The 19,784-nt window shown below is 37.1% G+C and overlaps 1 protein-coding gene across 1 annotated transcript in view; it reads left to right on the top strand.

Annotated features, from left to right (window-relative positions):
• Positions 1–17,793, top strand: part of ATAD2 (ATPase family AAA domain containing 2) — a 66,620-nt gene extending 48,827 nt beyond the window's left edge. The window contains exons 20-28 of the mRNA XM_046026038.1: positions 5,396–5,531; positions 6,500–6,696; positions 7,263–7,422; positions 10,117–10,239; positions 10,350–10,493; positions 11,797–12,192; positions 14,177–14,310; positions 15,588–15,716; positions 16,511–17,793. Of these exons, the coding sequence (XP_045881994.1) occupies positions 5,396–5,531; positions 6,500–6,696; positions 7,263–7,422; positions 10,117–10,239; positions 10,350–10,493; positions 11,797–12,192; positions 14,177–14,310; positions 15,588–15,716; positions 16,511–16,555 (1,464 nt within the window). The 3' untranslated portion in view covers positions 16,556–17,793. The remainder of the gene's footprint in view (positions 1–5,395; positions 5,532–6,499; positions 6,697–7,262; positions 7,423–10,116; positions 10,240–10,349; positions 10,494–11,796; positions 12,193–14,176; positions 14,311–15,587; positions 15,717–16,510) is intronic.
• The last annotated feature ends 1,991 nt before the right edge of the window (positions 17,794–19,784 follow it).

The raw sequence follows: 19,784 nt of genomic DNA on the forward strand, positions 1-19,784 counted from the left end.
GCTTTTTCCATTATCTCGATAAGCTGCATAGCTTTTTCCATTATTTTGATGTACCAAAAGTTATCCAGATTCCTGTTTGTAGATGTTTTTGTAGTTTTTTAGTTTTTTTTCTGTTGGACTGTCAACTGGGCTACTGGATTTTATTTTATATGAACATTACTGTGTGTGTTTTTCTAGCGTCCATTCCTAAAAGTGTAATAATTGTAGCTTAGTAAAGAGTATGCTCATTTAAAATTTTTGATGGCACTAAATTACTGTCTTTTGAGTTTATGCCCATCTAGACAACTACCAGTGACAGAAGTTCATGCTTTTTCTGCCTGGAATACTCTTCTAGATATTTGCCTGGCATGACCCTTTATTTTTCTCAGGTCTCTGCCAACTATCACCTCAGAGAGGCCTTCCCTCATCAGTTTCTCAGTTATAGTGATTAGCTCCTTTGCCCATCACTCTCTTTTCCCTGACTCTACTTTGTTTTTATCACTGCCTACCATTAAATATTTGTTTGCCTTTCTGTCTCCTAGCAGAGTGTAAAATACATGAAGTAAAGACTTCCCCCCCCAACACCTTTCAATTATCAGAGTCCATAATAGGCATATCGTAGGCTTCTATTGTGAATAAGTTTTTCCATACCTTTGACAAAATTGGTTTGCATTTTTTTAAGACTGTGAGTAGGAAGATAAATTCAGATTTTTATTAAAGAAATGTTTATTGAGTACTTACTCTTTGTTCTAGATACTGGGAATACAGCATTGAAAAATAGAAAATAGAAAATAGAAAAATTTCTATCTTCCTAGGGCTTACATTTTAATTGTAGGGGGAGAGAAAAAGAAATAAAATATATAATATTAACCTAATGCTATGGAGGAAAATTTAGCTAAGCAATACCAAAAGAGTGTGATGGGTCACAATGTTAAACAGTCTTAGGTAAGACCTCACTAAGAAGATGACTTTTGAGGAAAGACCTGAAAAAAGTAAGGTAGTGAGTAACCCAGTTGGGCATCTGAGGGACAAGGGTTTCTGGCAGATGAAAAGGAAGTGCAAAGACCCTGAAGCAAAAGTGTGTTTGGTGTGTTGGAAGAAACAGCAAGACCAGGGTGGCCAGAGCAGTGAGTGAAGAGCAGAGTGAAGGAAATGAGCTCAAGTTATCAGAGGACAAGATGATGTCCCTGTTGCCTCTGTCCTAATAGTTGATTGTGAATTATTCAACTGAAAATTGAATAACCCAGGAAATAAACATATGTATGTTATAGGCTCAAAGGCTTCTAGTTTAGTTAATCTGATTCTGGACACTTCCTTTATATTGGCTTCTTCATATGGATATTTCAGCTTTGTTGAGACACTTTCTTCACTGTTCAGTTTGTTAGCTCTGACTTCTAAAAAAAATCAGCTTATTTTGAAAGGTTTCCTTATCTTAATCTCTATTTTCCGGGTACTATATAGAACCTGTTAAGTCTGTTTTCATCATAAAAACTCTTTGTATATTTGATTACTCTGTTTATTTGTATCTCCCCAGTCTGACCCAGGCTTCTTCACACTAAACATTTCTTCTGTGATAGGGTATATTCCTTAGTGTTATTAATACAACAGAAATTTATTTCTTGTTCACTTAACTATACTACGCAGATGACTACATTCAGGTCTATCATCCCCCATGTAGTCTTTCCAGACACTTGAGCTGAGAGAACTTTCCCCTTTTCATCAGATGGCTTTCCAACTTGCTTTCATTCCACCTCACTTCTTCCATGCCAAGCAGCAGTCACCAGAGTCGTTCGTCCTTAGCTAGAGCAGTGAGGATGGGCCCAAAGACTACCATGTTAGAGCAGGGACTATCTATGGCTGCTAATATCAGGAAGAATGGGGAAACCCTGTTGCCCAGAAAGCAAATTACAGGTACACTCTATTTCCAGGATAGACAGCCTTCATCATAATCACTGGAAGTAGAAGCTAGAATAAACAGAAGCATCATCTATGGGTAGTTAAGAATTCAAAGGCAAAGAAGAGCTATAAATAAGTATTTGAGAAAGACAGTTCAATGAATAATCATATCCATGTATCACCAACAGACTGTTGTAGAAAAGAACCAATTGGAAATATTATGCATGAAATAACTCCCCTCCCAAATGAAAAAAATTCCAAGAAGCTTTTGAAAAGGAGCAAACACAGATGAAGAATGAATTATTGAAATGGAACATCATGGGACCAGGAATTCTTATGGTGTATGATACAAAAGAACAGGGATTTGAAAAGGGAGGAAAAAAGCTAAAATAAAGGCAATCAATTCACATCTAACAACCATTTATTGGGCCTTATGAGAAGAGAAAATAGATGTAGAAGAGAAAATATTCACATACTAGAACATTTTATAGTTAAGGAATACCTTAAATTCAGATGTTAGAGTTTCTGTGTTCTAACTAGTGGATATTAAAAGGCCCATATCTAGATAAACTTTCAGGATTTCAGAAGTACAGAGGAAAATTTTAAAATCTACCAAGAGAGAAAATATTACTAGGAAGAACTGAAAATCAAATTGCTTCTACCTTCTCATTGGTAACACTACTAAGGAGACAAGTGAGCAATATTTATTTCCAGAGTTTTGAAGGAAAATAGTTTTCTTTTCAACAAAGTTAGGCAGAATCTGATGCAGGACTCAAACTCACAACCCTAAGATGATGACCTGAGCTGAAATCAGGAGTTGGATGCCTCTAACCACGTGAGCCACCCAGATACCCCAAAAGACATTTTTGAATATGTAATGCCTAGGAATCTGTTACTTTTAAACCCTTGACTGAAAGAATTAATTATTAAAGGATTAGAAATTTCTCTTGGATCTTTATTTTATAGAAATAAGCAGTGAACAAAGAAAACAGTAAAACTTACTGTCACGAAATTGTGATAGAAAAAAATGTTTAAGGAATATGAAACTAAGTTGGTCTTGTCTGAATTTGATAATGCCAGGAAGAGCATAGCGGAGGAGAACAAGGAAGTAAAAGCACATTCAGATTTTTGTGTGATGTGTAGATACTGATTAACATTCAGATTTTTGTGATATGTAGATATTGAAAAAGTTTAACTTCATCTGTTAAAACTTAGAATAACAAAAGGATAGAAATAGAGCATATAAATTCCAGGCCACCAGAAAGGGGGAAGAAGCACAAATTCCAAGAAAAATCCCAGCAAAATAGCTAGGATCCTAAAATTCAGAGTTGAAGGAAAAAAGTGCTTGAATTTCCAAGAAAATATTAAAAAAGCAATGAGGTTCTTGGCCCACCAAATACTAAAGCATACCTCAAAATTAGACATTAAAACTCTGAAATTTGGGTTGGCATGGAGAAATTAACATAATAAAATCCATTAGACTCTTGTTTACAAAAACGATGAGTAAATGAATTAGCAAAGATAGAGACATTTCATAAATGATGTTGAGATAATAGGACGAAAGGCTTCATATAACGTACCAGGAACATTTTCTTATACGGGAGCATGGAAGACCCTGTAAATGAGGTGATGCAAAAGCTATGAATGTAAACTTCTGTATGTCAGAGATACCCAAAACGAAGTACATAAGCATCACCCAAGAAATAAACATTATTTTCCTTTAACAATAATAATGAATAAAAGAGGGGGCACCTGGGTGGTTCAGTCAGTTAAGTGTCTGCTTTCAGCTCTGGTCTTGATCTCAGGGTCCTGGGATCGCCCCACATCGGGCTCCCTGCTCAGCAGAGAGCCTGTTTCTCCCTCACCCTTTACCCCTCCCCCAGCTTGTGTCCTCACACTTTCTCTCTTCTCTGTCAAGTAAATAAAACCTTTGTAAAAACTACTGGAAAAGGTCAAGAGGTTGTTTAGAAACATCCTTTTGGGATCTCTTTTGCCTTCCTTTTGGCAGTAAAATATGCATAACATGAAATTTACCATTTTAACCATTTTTAAGTGTACAATTCAGTGACCTCAAACACATTGCATTGAGTACATTCACAATGTTGTGCAGCCATCACCACTATCTTTTTCCAGAACTTTTCATCATCCCAAACAGAAACTTTATACCTGTTAACCAGTTATTCCCCATGCCCTCCTTTCTTTAACCCCTAGTAACCTCTGTTATAATAAGTTTCTGTCTCTCTGAATTTTTACATACCTTGTATATAAGTGGAATCATATGGTATTTGACCTTTTGTGACTGGCTTATTTCACTTAGCATGTTTTCAAAATTCATCCATGTTGTAGCATGCATTACAATTCCACTCCTTAAGGTTAAATAATATTCCATTTTATGTATATATCACATATTTTTTTTAAGATTTTATTTATTTATTTGAAAGACAGAAATTACAAGTAGGCAGAGAGGCAGGCAGAGAGAAAGAGGAGGAAGCAGGCTCCCTGCTGAGCAGCGGGCCCGACGCGGGGCTCTATCCCAGGACCCTAGGATCATGACCTGAGCCGAAGGCAGAGGCCTCAACCCACTGAGCCACCCAGGCGCCCCTATATATCACATTTTTTATATTCATCTGGTGATGAACATTGGGATTGTCTCTACTATGAATAATCCTGCTGTGATCATTGGTATACAAGTATGTGTTTGAATGGTGGGTTTTTGTGTTTTTTTTTTTTTTTTTTAAGATTTTTATTTATTTATTTGACACAGAGAGAGATCACAAGTAGGCAGAGAGGCAGGCAGAGAGAGAGGCAGAGAGAGAGGAGGAAGCAGGCTCCCCGTGGAGCAGAGAGCCCGATGTGGGGCTCGATCCCAGGATCCTGAGATCGTGACCCGAGCCCAAGGCAGCAGCTTAATCCACTGAGCCACCCAGGTGCCCCGGTTTTTTGTTTTTTTTTTTTTCCAGCACTTCATATCTGTATACTGGATTACATGGTAATTCTACGTTTTCCACAGAGGCTGCACCATTTTAACATTCCATCAGCTCAGGGGTTCTAATTTCTCTCCATCCTCACCAGCACTTGTTATTTTCTAGCCTTCATTATGTTTAAATTTCTTTTTAAAGATTTCATTTTTAAGTAATCTAACACCCATGGTAGGGCTCAAACTCATAACTGTGAGATCAAGAGCTGCATGGTCTACCAACTGAGCCAGCCAGGGTCTCTCACTTGGGCTGTGAAAGTGAATCAACTGATCTCAGAAAAGTCCTCAGAAAAGTTGCCACATGAATTATACGTTGGAATCTTGAATTTTAAAGAAGATCTCATATCTTTTAGTTCCTAATCTGTTGCATACGTTATTTATATGTAACTCCAGCATACATAAAAGATGTGTGTTTCAAAAACATCTCTTTCTTACACGGTTCAGGTCATTAAAAATATATGTGTAATAACCTACTATTGCTTGAATGATATATACATAGTACTGTGTATACACATATGTAATGCATATATTTTCTCTTTTAAGGTGCAAGAATTATTTATCCGTGATTATGGAGAAATATTCAATGTCCAGTTACCTGGTAAAGAAGAACGAACAAAATTTTTTGAAGATCTAATTCTAAAGCAAGCCGCTAAGCCTCCTTTATCAAAGAAGAAAGCAGGTTAGTTTATCAAAGTTTGACATACAGTAATTTTGAGAAAGTGGGAATAAAATGTTAATGGCATCATCATCTTCTAATAACAGAAACTGAAAACATTAGGTTTGCTTACCTGCTCTAAGCTTCCCATTAAAGTGTACAAGGCCTTTCCTAGTAGTCCTAGTCCGTGGAGTATTTGAGCTGGAATTCATAATAAAGCTCCAGCCTGTCTTCCCAGGCCCATTTTTGGCACATTTGTTCTCCCCTCCTTCCCTCATCTCTTTCCTCTCAAAACACTCTGTCTTTAGACTACTTGCAACATATTCTTGTCTTTTCATAATTTCATTTATGCTTGCTCTCTTCATCAATGCTTCTATCGCCATTGCCTATCTCTGCCTAAGGAACCGCTTGTCCTTCTACTATAACTCATTTTTTCCTCCTTAACACAGCTAGGCAAAATTAATTTTCTACCAATATGACTCATTGTACTTTTTTTCATCCTACTAATACGACATTAGTGATGTGATACTGTCTTACCCCCTCAAAAGACTGTCAATTTGTTGGGGCAGCACTCTTCATATGGCTTCTTTTATCCGGAGTATTCAGTGCATGTCTGTTTAAACAAAATTAAACTTACTACATTGGAAACATACCACAATTTTTTATTAGTTCAGAAATTAACTAGTAAAAGGTTTTTTTTAATAGAATTGTCTTGTGCTGGAAATAATGCATTTTCAAAGTTTTAATAGCCTCTTAAATGATCTTAAAATGGAAAAGAGGTAATGACCTAGGAATTAACATTAAAAATTACAAATTACTAGTTGTTGCTGGAGGGGAGTTAGGGATAGAGATTATGGTAGCACCTGAGTATTTCAAATTCTCTGAATCCCGGCAGATGTAAGGAGGATAACCCCTGAAGCCTGACCACTGAATCATTTGTCACTCTTGTTGTGATGGGAGAGTGGTAACTAAAGTCTTGCATTCACGTGAAGTTTTGCAGGCCCTGGAGGTCCTCCCTGTAGCACCTCCACCTGAGCCAAGACCGCTGACAGTAGAAGAAGTGAAACGACTCGAAGAACAAGAAGAAGATACCTTTAGAGAACTGAGGATTTTCCTGAGGAATGTTACACACAGACTTGCTATTGACAAGCGATTCCGAGTATTTACTAAACCTGTTGACCCTGATGAGGTATTGATTCAATCTTTGGCTCGAATGTGTTCTAACCTATAATGAACTAGAGAATATTTGAATTCTTTATATGGTTCCCTGTCTACTCTCTGATCTTATTTTATGTAGAATATACTGAGTAGTGTCCTAACCACGTGGAGGCTTCATAGCTATGTGTAATGCATTTTTCTTTCCTCTAAAGAGTAGTCAGTTAACTTTCTCTGCCAACCCAAACATTCTAGACGTGATTTAAGATTGACTTAATGCTACATAATATTATTGTGACCTACACGGTTTGGAGTGAGCTAGAGAGTGAAGCTGAAGTCTTAAGTTGACATTGAAGGATGGATGACATTTGGATAAGGAAAGAAGAATAAGATATTACTGGAGATATGAGTGCCCAAGAACAGAAGTAAATACAAAACAAAACCAGCTCTAAATAGAGTCAAAGGTTTCATATTAATACATTATCGTTACTTCTTATGTATTTGTTCTCTCTCCCCTGTATTGCCTGGCAGAGCAACTGGACTCAGATTTTTTTTTGTTCGGAGTTAACTTAGTGATTTGGTCATTTGCTTGAATTTTAGGTTCCTGATTATGTCACTGTGATAAAGCAACCAATGGACCTTTCATCTGTAATCAGTAAAATTGATCTCCACAAGTATCTGACTGTGAAAGACTATTTGAGTGATATTGATCTAATCTGTAGTAATGCTTTAGAATACAATCCAGATAGAGATCCTGGAGGTGAGCATTAGTGGGTTTTTTTCCCCCTGGGGGGGTGGAACAGGGACCGCTAACATGTAGTGAGGTGACATATTATAAACATTTTACGTTCACAGTGCCATTCAGTACAACGTTATTCTCATTTTACAGTTGACGAAAATGAAGTGAAAAAATTGACTCAGGGGGCGCCTGGGTGGTTCAGTAGGTTAAAGCCTCTGCCTTCAGCTTAGGTTCTGGGATCGAGCCCCGCATCGGGCTCTCTGCTTAGCAGGGAGCCTGCTTCCTCCTCTCTCTCTCTGCCCGCCTCTCTGCCTACTTGTGATCTCTGTCAAATAAGTAAATGAAATCTTTAAAAACAAACAAACTCAGGGATATACTGTCAAGAAGTGGCAGAGGCAGAATTTGAATGCAGTTTTCTTTGACTACAGAATACCTGTAATTACAGTTCCATGGCCTACCTTCTAATGACACAAAATTGCACAACAACTTCGCTTCTTTCCTTTGTTTATCGGCGCTCTTTCTCCAAGTGGAAAATAAACACTCTGCAATAAAAAAGGTTTAAAAGAGTTTTCTTAGTTAAGACCACTGCGATTTTTATTACAGAAGTAATATAGAGTACTTGCTAATTTTTTTTTTAAGATTTATTTTAGAGAGAGGGAGCAATGAGAAGGGCAGAGTCTCAAGTAGACGCTGCATGGAGCCTGATGCAGGGCTCCATCTCGGGACCGTGAGATCATGACCTGAGCCAGAACGAAGTTGGACACTTCAGTGAGCCACCCCGACGCCCCCACTTGCTAATATTTTAAAAACTAAACCCTCCAGATTTATTAATGGTGATCACTTCATAATGTATATAAATGTCGAATCACTGTGTTATACACTTGAAACTAATATAATATTGTAAGTCATCTATACTTCATAAGTCCCTCATTTCCTCTCTCCAAAGGTGGACACTGTTACGTTTGGGGATATCTTTTTAGACCTTTCCTATACCTATACCTATTCTGTCCTCCCCTATGCAATCTATTAAAAAAATAAAATTTATAAAGTCAGGGATTTTTATTGATTTATTTGTTCATATATATAGTGATATAGTCAACTATATATTTGATATAAACTTATTCATATCCAAAAATATTTTTCTTAAAATATTAAATATTGATAAATATTGAATATATTTATACTTATTATAACTATATTAATATATAATATAATTAAATAAAATTTTAAATTTTTCTAAAATATTTCTTTTTTTAGATTTTGTTTATTTATTTGACAGATCACAAGTAGGCAGAGAGGCAGGCGGAGGCTGGGGGGGAAGCAGGCTCCCCGCTGAGCAGAGAGCCCAATGCAGGGCTCGAACCCAGGACTCTGGGATCATGACCTGAGCCGAAGGCAGAGGCTTTAACCCATTGAGCCACCCAGGCATCCCAAAATATTTCTTAGAATATTTCTTTTTCCTAGCTTACTATTTTTGTTTTATGGATAGTGTCCTTAACTGTCTCAGTGGATAATTCTTTTAATAGTCCTGTTTGCTGTGTTAACTCCTTCCCTGAGTACATTGACTTCCTGTTTTTCTAGCTGGTAGTGTTTATAAATTAGACAATTAGCATAGGGACCTACTGAAAGTTTCTTTGACAATTGAAAAGCCCACTGTTCTGCTCCCAGGCCTCTGCCCTCACCTCCCCTAGGCTTTTCCCTACAGTTCAGGGTCTGTAGGTTCACGCTGGGGAGCAGGCTACCAACCTGAGAACACCCCTTAACAGTAGAAAGAAGGAAGCATTTATGCTGGAGGCTGTATCATGGCGGTCATGCTGCTGCCACGTCTCCTCCTGTCCTGGTGACAGTCTAAAATTACTTGAGACCAGTGGCGTGCCTGTAGCAGCAGTCAGCCTTTCCTTACAGGCCTGTTAGGATGCAGCTTGCAAGGCCCCATCCCCATCGTGTCTGATTCTGTAGATGTAGGGTAGAGCGTGAGAATTTACATTTCTGACAAGTTTCCACGTGACGCTGATGCTGCCACACCTGGGGAACCAGGGCTTAGACTTTTGCCTGTGCCTTTCTTCAGGCCCAAATGCCATGTTTGAAATCCCCTGAAGAATCCTTCTGATGTGACAGCTGTTGCTGCCAGCGCTAAGCTGGGTGTGAACAGTGCAGCCTGCTGCCCTGGGAGGGAGCCGATCCAGTTGTTCAAGCAATTTTACATTCACCCATTACCTGCCCTCGGCCTCAAAGCATGTTCCAGTTCACAGTGCTTGGGCTCTTGAGTAGAGGGGCGTTTCCAGTGTTTCCTGTGTCAGGTTGCTGTTCCGTTGTCTGTTTAGTTTCTCTGTCAGTGCAATAGCATCCTATATTCTAAAATTCCTTTACATCTCTAGCTCAGTAATGACACCAGTAGCCTTCCTTGCCGTTTTTGTTGTCATCATATTGTTGTATAGTCTCGCTGTCGATTAAATATTTTTATAAATGATATTTCAGAGGGAGCTAGGTAGGACAGAGCAATAAAATTGTTCAGGTTTATTCTGCTATATCGAATCAGATGTCCAGAACATTAGAGTAACAGTAAAAACAGAATGATACAATTCCAGTGACACAATGCATGGTAAAAGTAAAAAAGGAATTTTAGTGACTATAATCTTAGCTCAGCGTGTTGAGTTTATTTTTGGTAAATTATTAAAAGCGATTTTAAAGTTGAATTCTTTATTCATTTTTCAGATCGCCTTATTAGGCATAGAGCCTGTGCTTTAAGAGACACTGCCTATGCAATAGTTAGAGAGGAACTTGATGAAGACTTTGAGCAGCTTTGTGAAGAAATTCAGGAGTCTAGGAAGAAGAGAGGTAGGAAAATGATGTGCTTCTGATGTAGTGTATTGAGTCCTGTACATTAACCCTTCAGAGAATTCTGAAATCTGGACATTTGACTTGATATCCCATATCTGCTTACAAAGGTTGTAGCTCCTCCAAGTACGCCCCATCTTACTATCATGTGATGCCAAAGCAAAACTCCACCTCTGCCGGTGATAAAAGACCAGATCCAGAGCAGAATGAAAAACTCAAGACAACCAGTACTCCTGTGGCTTGCAGTACTCCTGGTAAGTGCCCTCGGGTAGCTTTTACTTAATGAAACTAGCCTTTATGTTCTGCTGATGTCATTTACTTTCTCCTTAGTTTCCTCTACTTATATCGATGCAATAAATTACCTTGATTTTGTTAATGTTAAGGCAACTTTGCAGTCTTGAAATAAATCCAGGTTTATATGATACACCGCTTGCGGTCCCAGTTCAATATCACCTAACCGCAGATTGACTGATTTGAAATTGATTTTCATTTCTATAAATTCTAGTCTATTTCCTCTTCCTCCTTATTCTTAGGGTATAACTCCAGAGGGCATTAACCCAGAGCGCATGGTTTTGCTAGGGTTGGAACATTACGTATTGCGTGCTTGTCCATCCTGGGATAAGTGGTTTGAGATTGGTGGAGTAAGCCCTTCTTTTGTAAAATGGGAGTTGGCAGCTGAGAAAGGGCGAATGAGAAGGGCAAAGGAGCAAGAGACCTGTACTACCAGATACTCTTGGTCAGATCAGCCTTGAGCATGTGTATAGATATGGAAATTGAGCACATGGAAATTGTCTCCTTTAAAACAGTCCATCCCTAGCTGTATACCCAGCAGGACTGCATACATTATGTTCGCTGAAAGACATGTACGAGAATGTGCTTAGAACCAGTATTTATAATAGCCCCAAACTGGGACCAACCCAAATGTTCATCAACAATAGAATGGGGAAATATGGATTTCTTATACAACTGTGAGAATGACTCAAATGCGAGCACATGCAACAGTGTGGGTGAATCTCCCAAACAGAGTATCACAGTGTAGTTACTCTGTATCTGGTCCAGGCGGAATGTTTCAACTTCGTTTTCTTCATCTGTGAAACAATGTTGATAATGGTAGCAAACCCGATCAGATGAAAGTGAAATTTCAGGGGGTCGGGACAGGCATAAAGAGCTGGGAAGAGTCCCCACTATGTGGTCCTACACAAGTGTAGGCCAGTTTTAGTCTTGCTGTTCCTCCAGTTCCTTCCTCATACTCCCGCCACAGCGATTGTTGTAATAGAGTCGTCAGACAGTTCATATCATCGCCCTCCTTAAAGTTATCCTGGATAAAATCCACACTCCTTAGAATGACACGGTATTGCCACATGTTATCGCCTGCCTTCTCACAGTACTTGCTACCCTTCTTGCTGTGTTCCAGCCATAAAAAAAGTATGGCAGTGTCTCAAATTCTCTACCTTCTTATATCGCAAGAGGTATTCCCCCCCCCCCACTTGCTTAGACCTTAGGAAATTGTCCAATTGTCCAATGTTCTTTTATCCTTTTTCTTCAAATTCTTTGAAGCTCAGCTGAAGAGAAAAATCCGCAAAAAGTCAAAGTGGTACTTGGGCACCATAACAAAACGAAGGAGGATTTCACAGGTGAAAGATGAGAGCCAGAATGTCACAGATGACAAAATTGAGAGTGATACAGAGGAAAATCAAGATACAAGTGTAGACCACAATGAGACTGGAAACACAGGAGAGTCCTCAGTAGAAGAAAATGAGAAACACCAAAATGCCTCTGAAAGCAAAATAGAATTGGGGAATAATAATTCAAGTATTTGTGGTATTGAGAACGAACTTGAAGAATCTGGGAAGACCACAACATGCACAGAAGTGAGGAAAGATAAAATTGTTTGCAATGGAGAGGCTTCTGGTTCTCAGATAATAGATATTTCTGATGAAAATGAAGCAAAAGGTAAGTCTTTCTCAATTAAGCAACTTACTAATTTTAATTTTAAAAGATGTTTTGGGACACCTGGGTGGCACAGTCTGCTGGGTGTCTGACTCTTGGTTTCAGCCCGAGGTGGCAATATCAGGTTCGTGAGGTGGGTCCGCACTCAGCTCAGTCTGCTTGGGATTCTCTCTGCCTCTGCCCCTCCCGCTCATAATCTCCCTTTCTCTCTCAAATAAATACATAAATCTTTAAAAAAAAAAAAAACTCAGAGTTTTTAAATGACTAATTATAATCTCAGTTTATTATTTTTCCTTGTCTTTCAGAATGCAGGTGTTAATTAGGAAAAATAGCAATTTCCTTACCTAATAACTATAGAACTTGTAAATCACTGTCGTTAAAAGCACAAGGTGCCATCAAATAGACCTGGATTTGAGCCCTAGTCCTCTACTTAGTAACTTGTGACCTTGGACAAGGTTTTGACCAATCACTATTGGTTTTCTCTTCTGCAAAATTGGGGTAGATAGTGGTCAGGTAATGAAATATTTTGAAACTTGAATAAAATAATCCATCTAAAGCATGTAGCAAAGTGCTTGGCTATACAGTTTTCAAAAACTGGCAGGATAGCCTCTTCTTTTTAAGCAAAATCAGCAGTTTTCTGTAGTTCTGGCTGAGTGGTATAGAACAAATGTTACTCACCCCCATCATTGCTCTATTCCTATTGTAGGTTAAGTCCAAGATTATTTATATTTATTCTAATGATCCTTCCACCAAAGGTTTTCATTTAGAATTGTCTTCTGTCTGGATCTTCTTGGATCCTTAGCAGTAGATTTGTTTGGATTTTGGAAAAGTCAAACAAGTACAAAGCAAAAAGAAGAGTAACAGTTAAAAATTTATTTTGGTCAGAAATAAGTATTGATGATGAGACTGGTGTTTTTTCAGTGGCTTAATAATTATAGGCAGTTCTCTTTCAAGGACTTCCTTGAAATGAGTTCTAGTGTGTTTGAGTAATCATAGCCGAATAGACATAAAGTATAGCCTTTTCAATGTGAATATTTTATTTTATTTTACTTTTTTATTTTTTTTAAGATTTTATTTATGTATTTGACAGAGATCACAAGTAGGGAGAGAGGCAGGCAGAGAGAGAGGAGGAAGCAGGCTCCCTGCTGAGCAGAGAGCCGATGTGGGACTCCATCCCAGGACCCTGGGATCATGACCTGAGCCAAAGGCAGAGGCTTTAACCCACTGAGATACCCAGGCGCCCCTCAATGTGGATATTTTAAATCTTAATCCTCTGATTGTATAGTATGTTTTGTTTGGGTTCGGAATTGTTTTATTTTTCTTCTATCATTATTTTTTTTAAAAGGACACTAAAGGGGGAAAGGTATTTGTTTACATATCAGCAGATTTGGGTTCTTGTTCTAGCTCTTGTAATAATTAGGTACGTTGATCTTGTAAAAAGTCCCTTCACCTCTCTTGGCTTTATTTTCCTTACTATCAGTGAGTAAATTATTCTAGATCAGAGATAGGCAAACTTTTTCTGTAAAGGAACAGATGGTAAATATTCAGTGATAACAGTCTCTGTTCCAGCTACTCAACCCTGTTAGAAAAGCCACATTGACACACATGTAAAATGGGCATGGTTGTGTTCTAATTAGACTTTTTACCGCAGGGCAGATTGGGCCTATCGATGGCAGTTTGCACCTCCTAGTTTACTGAGGTCCCTTCCAGCTTTTACATTCTAGGACTGTTGTGCCAAAGTAATTTAGTGCAAAGGATCCTGCTGAGGATCCTTTGAAATACTCTGTTTGAAAAGTAATTCTTTTTTTTTTTTTTTTTTTTTTTTTTTTTTTTTTTTTTGAGAGTAGAAGTGGTAGCATCTTAACCTTACAGCAGAGCCGATAAACCAGAGTTGGTGATTATGTTTTAGTAAACATGTCCTGCCCAATGTGTACTTTAAACATAATGTCTGTGAACCATGTAATAGTTACTAAACTTTTCATTCTAGAAATGTGTGTTCTGCGAATGACTCGAGCCAGACGTTCCCAAGTAGAACAACAGCAGCTCATCAGTGTTGAAAAGGCTTTGGCAATTCTTTCCCAGCCTACACCCTCGCTTGTTGTGGACCATGAACGACTAAAAGTATGTAAATTGAAATTATAATGCTTTCATTGTGCAGATTAATAACAGAACCCACCAAAAATGAACTTGGGATAGAACGTTTTATCAATCTGACATGCAGTAAATAATGATCTTTAATAAAAAGATGAACTTGGTATAGAATAATTTTCATAAAAGCAGTGTTTGGAGATGTCTACTGTGTTGATATTCTGGTTTTTAACATACTTATCTGCATTACTGATCCTGTACATTTTTTAAAATTAATTTCTTTAGAGACAGAGGGCGAGCATGGTGGGCGGGGAGAGGGAGAGAATCTCAGGCAGACTCCCCACTGAGCATGGAGCCGGTCGCCAGGCTCATTCTCACAGTGAGATCCTGTGATTCTCACTGTGAGATCCTGACCTGAGCCAAAACCAGGAGTCAGATGCTCAACCAACTGAGCTACCCTGCCCATATGCATTGTTTTTTGACCATCACCAGTGACCATTTAGCTGGTTTTTACTCAATCATAGTGACTTTTGTTGTTGTTGTTGTTGTTGTTGTTGTTAACTGAGAGGTAATGGCATATCCTTGTAGGCCCAGACTTAAGGAATCACAGAAATCTAGTGAGTCCATTTCAGTCCTTAAACACTGAGCAGATGGAAGACCCTTTATAAGAAAAAGAACCAGGATGCCTGTGTGGCAGTCTCCTAAGTGTCCTGCTCTGAGTTTTGGCTTAGGACATGATCTTTGGGTCCTGAGATAGAGCCCCACGTCAAGCCCCACCTTGGGCTCCGCATCAGCAGCGAGTCTACTTAAGACTCTCTCCCTCCCTTTGTGCCCCTCACTCACTCATTCACTCTCTCTCCCTCTCTCTTTCTCTAAAATAGATAAATAAGTCCTTAAAAAAAAAAAAAGGAGTAATAAGGTGGCTCATCATTTATGTACTGTCTCCTTTGTTTCACATTATAATATACTTGCGTTGCCATAAAATACCCTGCAAAAATGTTGCTTTTTTTCTTATTAATCTAGTTTGAGCTTATATTTTAATATGTCTCTAGAGATTTATGGCTAAAATTGAGATTGACTACCTCCTCAGCTATGGTCTTTAGGTTGGGAGTTACCTAGGGCAGAGACCAGGACCACAGGATGATGGTTAAGTTAGCTACTGCTAAGTATATCAGAGGTCACCATGTCTCATCAAATAATTGGTCTCCCCTCTCTCTGGTTTATATGCTAAAAATTGCCCAAATCTTCAAAATTAAAATATCTTGTGGAATTTATCTCTCAAATGTGTAAACACTCATGTTTTCTTTTAGAATCTTTTGAAGACTGTTGTTAAAAAAAGTCAAGAATACAATATTTTTCAGTTGGAAAATTTATATGCAGTTATCAGCCAGTGTATTTATCAGCATCGCATGGACTATGACAAAACAACACTTATCCAGGTAAAGTCATCTGTATAAGAAATTATAAAATGATTGGAATTTTTAAAGACCATTTTTTAATATATGGACTGTGGACTATTTCTAGATACAACTAAGTTCTGTACTTTTTTAAATCTAGCACTTCACTATGTTGTGTTTCTTCAAAAAACATTGGAACTATCGTATCAGTAGACTATGAAAAAATTTGTGTGTGTGTTAATGAAGATACACACCTCTTTTTCAGGATAGACTTAAGACAGACCTATGTCTCTACTTAATCTTGCTTTGTAGTGGGCATTAATACTAATTTTTAAAAATAGATATTGGATAATAACAGTATAGTATAATATATCTGTAACAATGTAGTATAACATATCTATAATATGTTTACTATGTATCTATAGTATAATGTATTAGTAGGTACCTACTAATGTACCTACTAGTATATACATAGTAATTATTATGCCTACTAAGTATACTGTGGAACCTACATGGTACGATATGTAATATTAACACCTATAAATATAAAATATTAGTATCTAGAAATACACTAGTGCCTTGATTATAACTATTTGAACTTAATGAATGTATCTCAGACTTATTTCAAAGGGATTTAAATAATGAAGTCCCATTGGTGATATCAGTTTATGTGATAATTATAATACTGACCTAAATTTCTATTTTAACTCTCAGATATATACATGGGTTAATATTCTTGAGGTTGTTGATGTAAAAAAAGAAAAAGCAATAGAGTAGTGTTTCTTTAACTTTTTTCATACTGAAAGTTACTGTTTTCCTTTTTGCCCTTTATACAGAAAATGGAGCAAGAGGTAGAAAACTTTAGTTGTTCCAGATCATGATGTCCTGGTATTGAATATTCTTTATATTCAGTTGCTATTTAAGTCACCGTTGTCATGTCCGTATAACTGATGGAAGATGAAATCCTGCATCTTTAAGGAAAAGATTAAAATAGTAAATAAAAATATTTAAGCTTTCCTGGTATTTATGTACATGTGTAAGATGTATTACAGCTATAGCTGATAAATATTGGAAGTTTGATTGAACAAGGCACTGTAATAATAGTAATTCTGTAGCGTATTAGTAGTTGAAATGTATGGCCAGCTCTTAATAAAAGTTATTTTACTAACTGATGTTTTATGGCACTTAAGAGTAATTAGTGACATTGACCTTTTTTTGTTTTAAGCACTTTTAAGGTTTTTCCTTCCTAAAAATATTGTCTTGTATCAGACTAAAAACTGACTTAAGCATTGTGTCTTTGTCTTTGCCATCCTTCTGTCCTTTTTTTAGTGTCCATCTCCCATTTGCTCTTAGCTTTCTCTCCCCATTTACTTAAAAGCCAGGGTTCAAGTCATCTGTGGGAAGGCCCCTGAACAACTTGTGTACTTGAATGTCAAAATTTAGATAAAAATTTTTATGATTCTAATTTGGGTTAATAAAGATTTTAAATATTTTTTGGTTTATTTTTGTGATTATACATGCAGCAAATGTATTAATAACTATTTTGTTAAATATCTTTTTAATAGCACAAAGGTTTTATATTTGAAAACTATATCTTTCTAAATTTGTGTTTAGGTTATATTCTATAGATAGCTTTTATATATAATTATATAAATATAAATATTATAAATTTTGTATTAATGATACCAAAAATACATTTCTTTCTTAAAGCAATAAAGTCATTCACTGCCATGCATATTCTGTTGTTTTGTTTTTTCACAGAGATATTCTAAAATTAGTTTGTAAAATAGTTGGAAACTTCCTTCAAAGGGAATAGGAGATAATGATCTCATATGAGAGATTCTGGATTCTAACATCGTTTCAGAGTTCAGTTGCCTTTTGTTGTTGTTTATCTGGATATTGTATTTAAAGCCTTACAGAACCTAGTAATTTAGATACCTTAATTAATAGATATTCTCTTACATAATGCATAAAGCAATGGAGTACTGAAAAACCTTAAGGTGTGTATTTCTGTACTTACATATACACACATACTCATTTTTATTGAAGATTATAACTCCAGATACATCTTTTGTAACTAGGGTTTCATTTTGTATGTACAGCTTCTGTAATAAATTTTAAAGGTGAGAATTGCTTCTCAAACTTGTTTCTTTTTTTTTTTTTTAAGATTTTTTAATTTATTTGACAGATCCCAAGTAGGCAGAGAGGCAGGCAGATAGAGGGGAGGGGAAGCGGGCTCCCCACCAAGCAGAAAGCCCTATTCGGGCCTCGATCCCAGGACCCTGAGATCCCGACCCGAGCCAAAGGCAGTGGCTTAACCCACTGAGCCACCTAGGCACCCTCAAACTTGTTTCTATTTCTTCATTATTTTAAAATATCCTAAAGATAACCCAGTGCAAAACAAATACAAAATCTGTTTTGTTACTGTGCATAGTTTAAAATGCTGTTGACACTGGAATGTTGATATGTATATGTTCATTAGCTGCAAAGATGAGTGCGCTTCCTGTACTTTTCATGATGTACTGTCTACAGACATGGAAGTAGTATGTGTACATTTCCTGTGTAGACTTTCCAAATCATGCTGAAATTGCAGGCCAAGAATGTTTAACATTTTTTGCTTAAAAGTGCAATCAGTCTATAGTACTTAAGGCAAGAAAAAGAAATAAAAGGCATCCAAATTGAAAAGAATGAAGTAAAGCTATTCATGAATGGCATGATTTTATGTGTACAAAATCCTAAAGAATTCACAAAATATCTGTTAGAACTAATAAATTCAACAACATGGCAGGATATAAGATCAGCATAAAAATCCATTGTATTTCTGGGGGCGCCTGGGTGGCTCAGTGGGTTAAAGCCTCTGCTTTCGGCTCAGGTCATGATCCCAGGGTCCTGGGATCGAGCCCCGCGTCGGGCTCTCTGCTCAGTGGGGAGCCTGCTTCCTCCTCTCTCTCTCTCTCTCTCTGCCTGCTTCTCTGCCTACTTGTGATCTCCCTCTGTTAAATAAATAAAATAAAAAAAAATCTTAAAAAAAAAATCCATTGTATTTCTGTACAATAGCAATGAACAATCCAAAAAGGAAAATTGAGAGTAATTCCTTTTACAATAGCATCTAAGATAATAAAACATCTTAGAGTAAATTTAACAAGGAGGTCTAAGACTTGTACACTAATGGTCCCAAGTGTTGCTGAATGAAATTAAGACCTCAAGAAATGAAAAGACATCCTGTATTCATGTATTAGAAGATTTAATGTTGTCCCAATGGTAATATCCACCAAAGCAATCTGCAGATTCAATGTAATACCTATCAAAATCGCAGGGGCTTTTTTTTTGCAGATTTGGAAAAGTCATTCCTAAATTCGTAATGGAATTGCAAGGGACCCTGAATAGCCAAAACAGTCCTGAAAAAGAAGAGAAAGTTAAAAGACTCATATTTCCCAATTCTAAAAGTTATACAAGTTACATCAATAAAACAGTGTTGTATTGGCATAGAGGATAGATAAAAGATCAATAGAACTGAGAGTCCAGAAATAAATCCATCAATCTATGGTCAATTGATTTTTTAAAATAATGTCCAAGACCATTCAATGGGAAAAGTATAGCATCTTCAACAAACGGTGTGCTGGGCAAGCTGGCTAGCCACACACAAAAGAATGCGGTTGGACCTCTGCCTCACACCATATACAAAAATGAACGCAAACGGATCAAAGACCTAAATTTAAGAGCTAAAACTATAAAATCTTTAGAAGAAAACAAGGGTAAATCTTTCTGACTTTGAATTTGGCAATGATTTCTTAAATGTGGCAAAAAAAAAAAAACAACACAAAACATTAGCAACAAAAGGAAAAGTAGATAAATAAGACTTCATCAAAATGAAAAGTCCTCTTTTATAAATACTGTCAAAGGACTATTAAAGCTCAACAACCAAAAGGTAACAGAAATAGGGTTGTTTTGATGACTTAACAATTTTGAGGTATTTGGAAGATACCTCTCTGTTGAAATTCGTCTGTTTTTCTCTTGATTCGACTGGGATTATGGGTTTGGGGGAGGAGGACGACAACTGAAGTGTTCTGTCAGGTTGCGTACTACCGATGTGATTTATGGCTGTTGACT

Source organism: Meles meles, chromosome 1 (genome assembly GCF_922984935.1).
Source record: "Meles meles chromosome 1, mMelMel3.1 paternal haplotype, whole genome shotgun sequence".
NCBI classification, from domain to species: Eukaryota; Metazoa; Chordata; class Mammalia; order Carnivora; family Mustelidae; genus Meles; species Meles meles.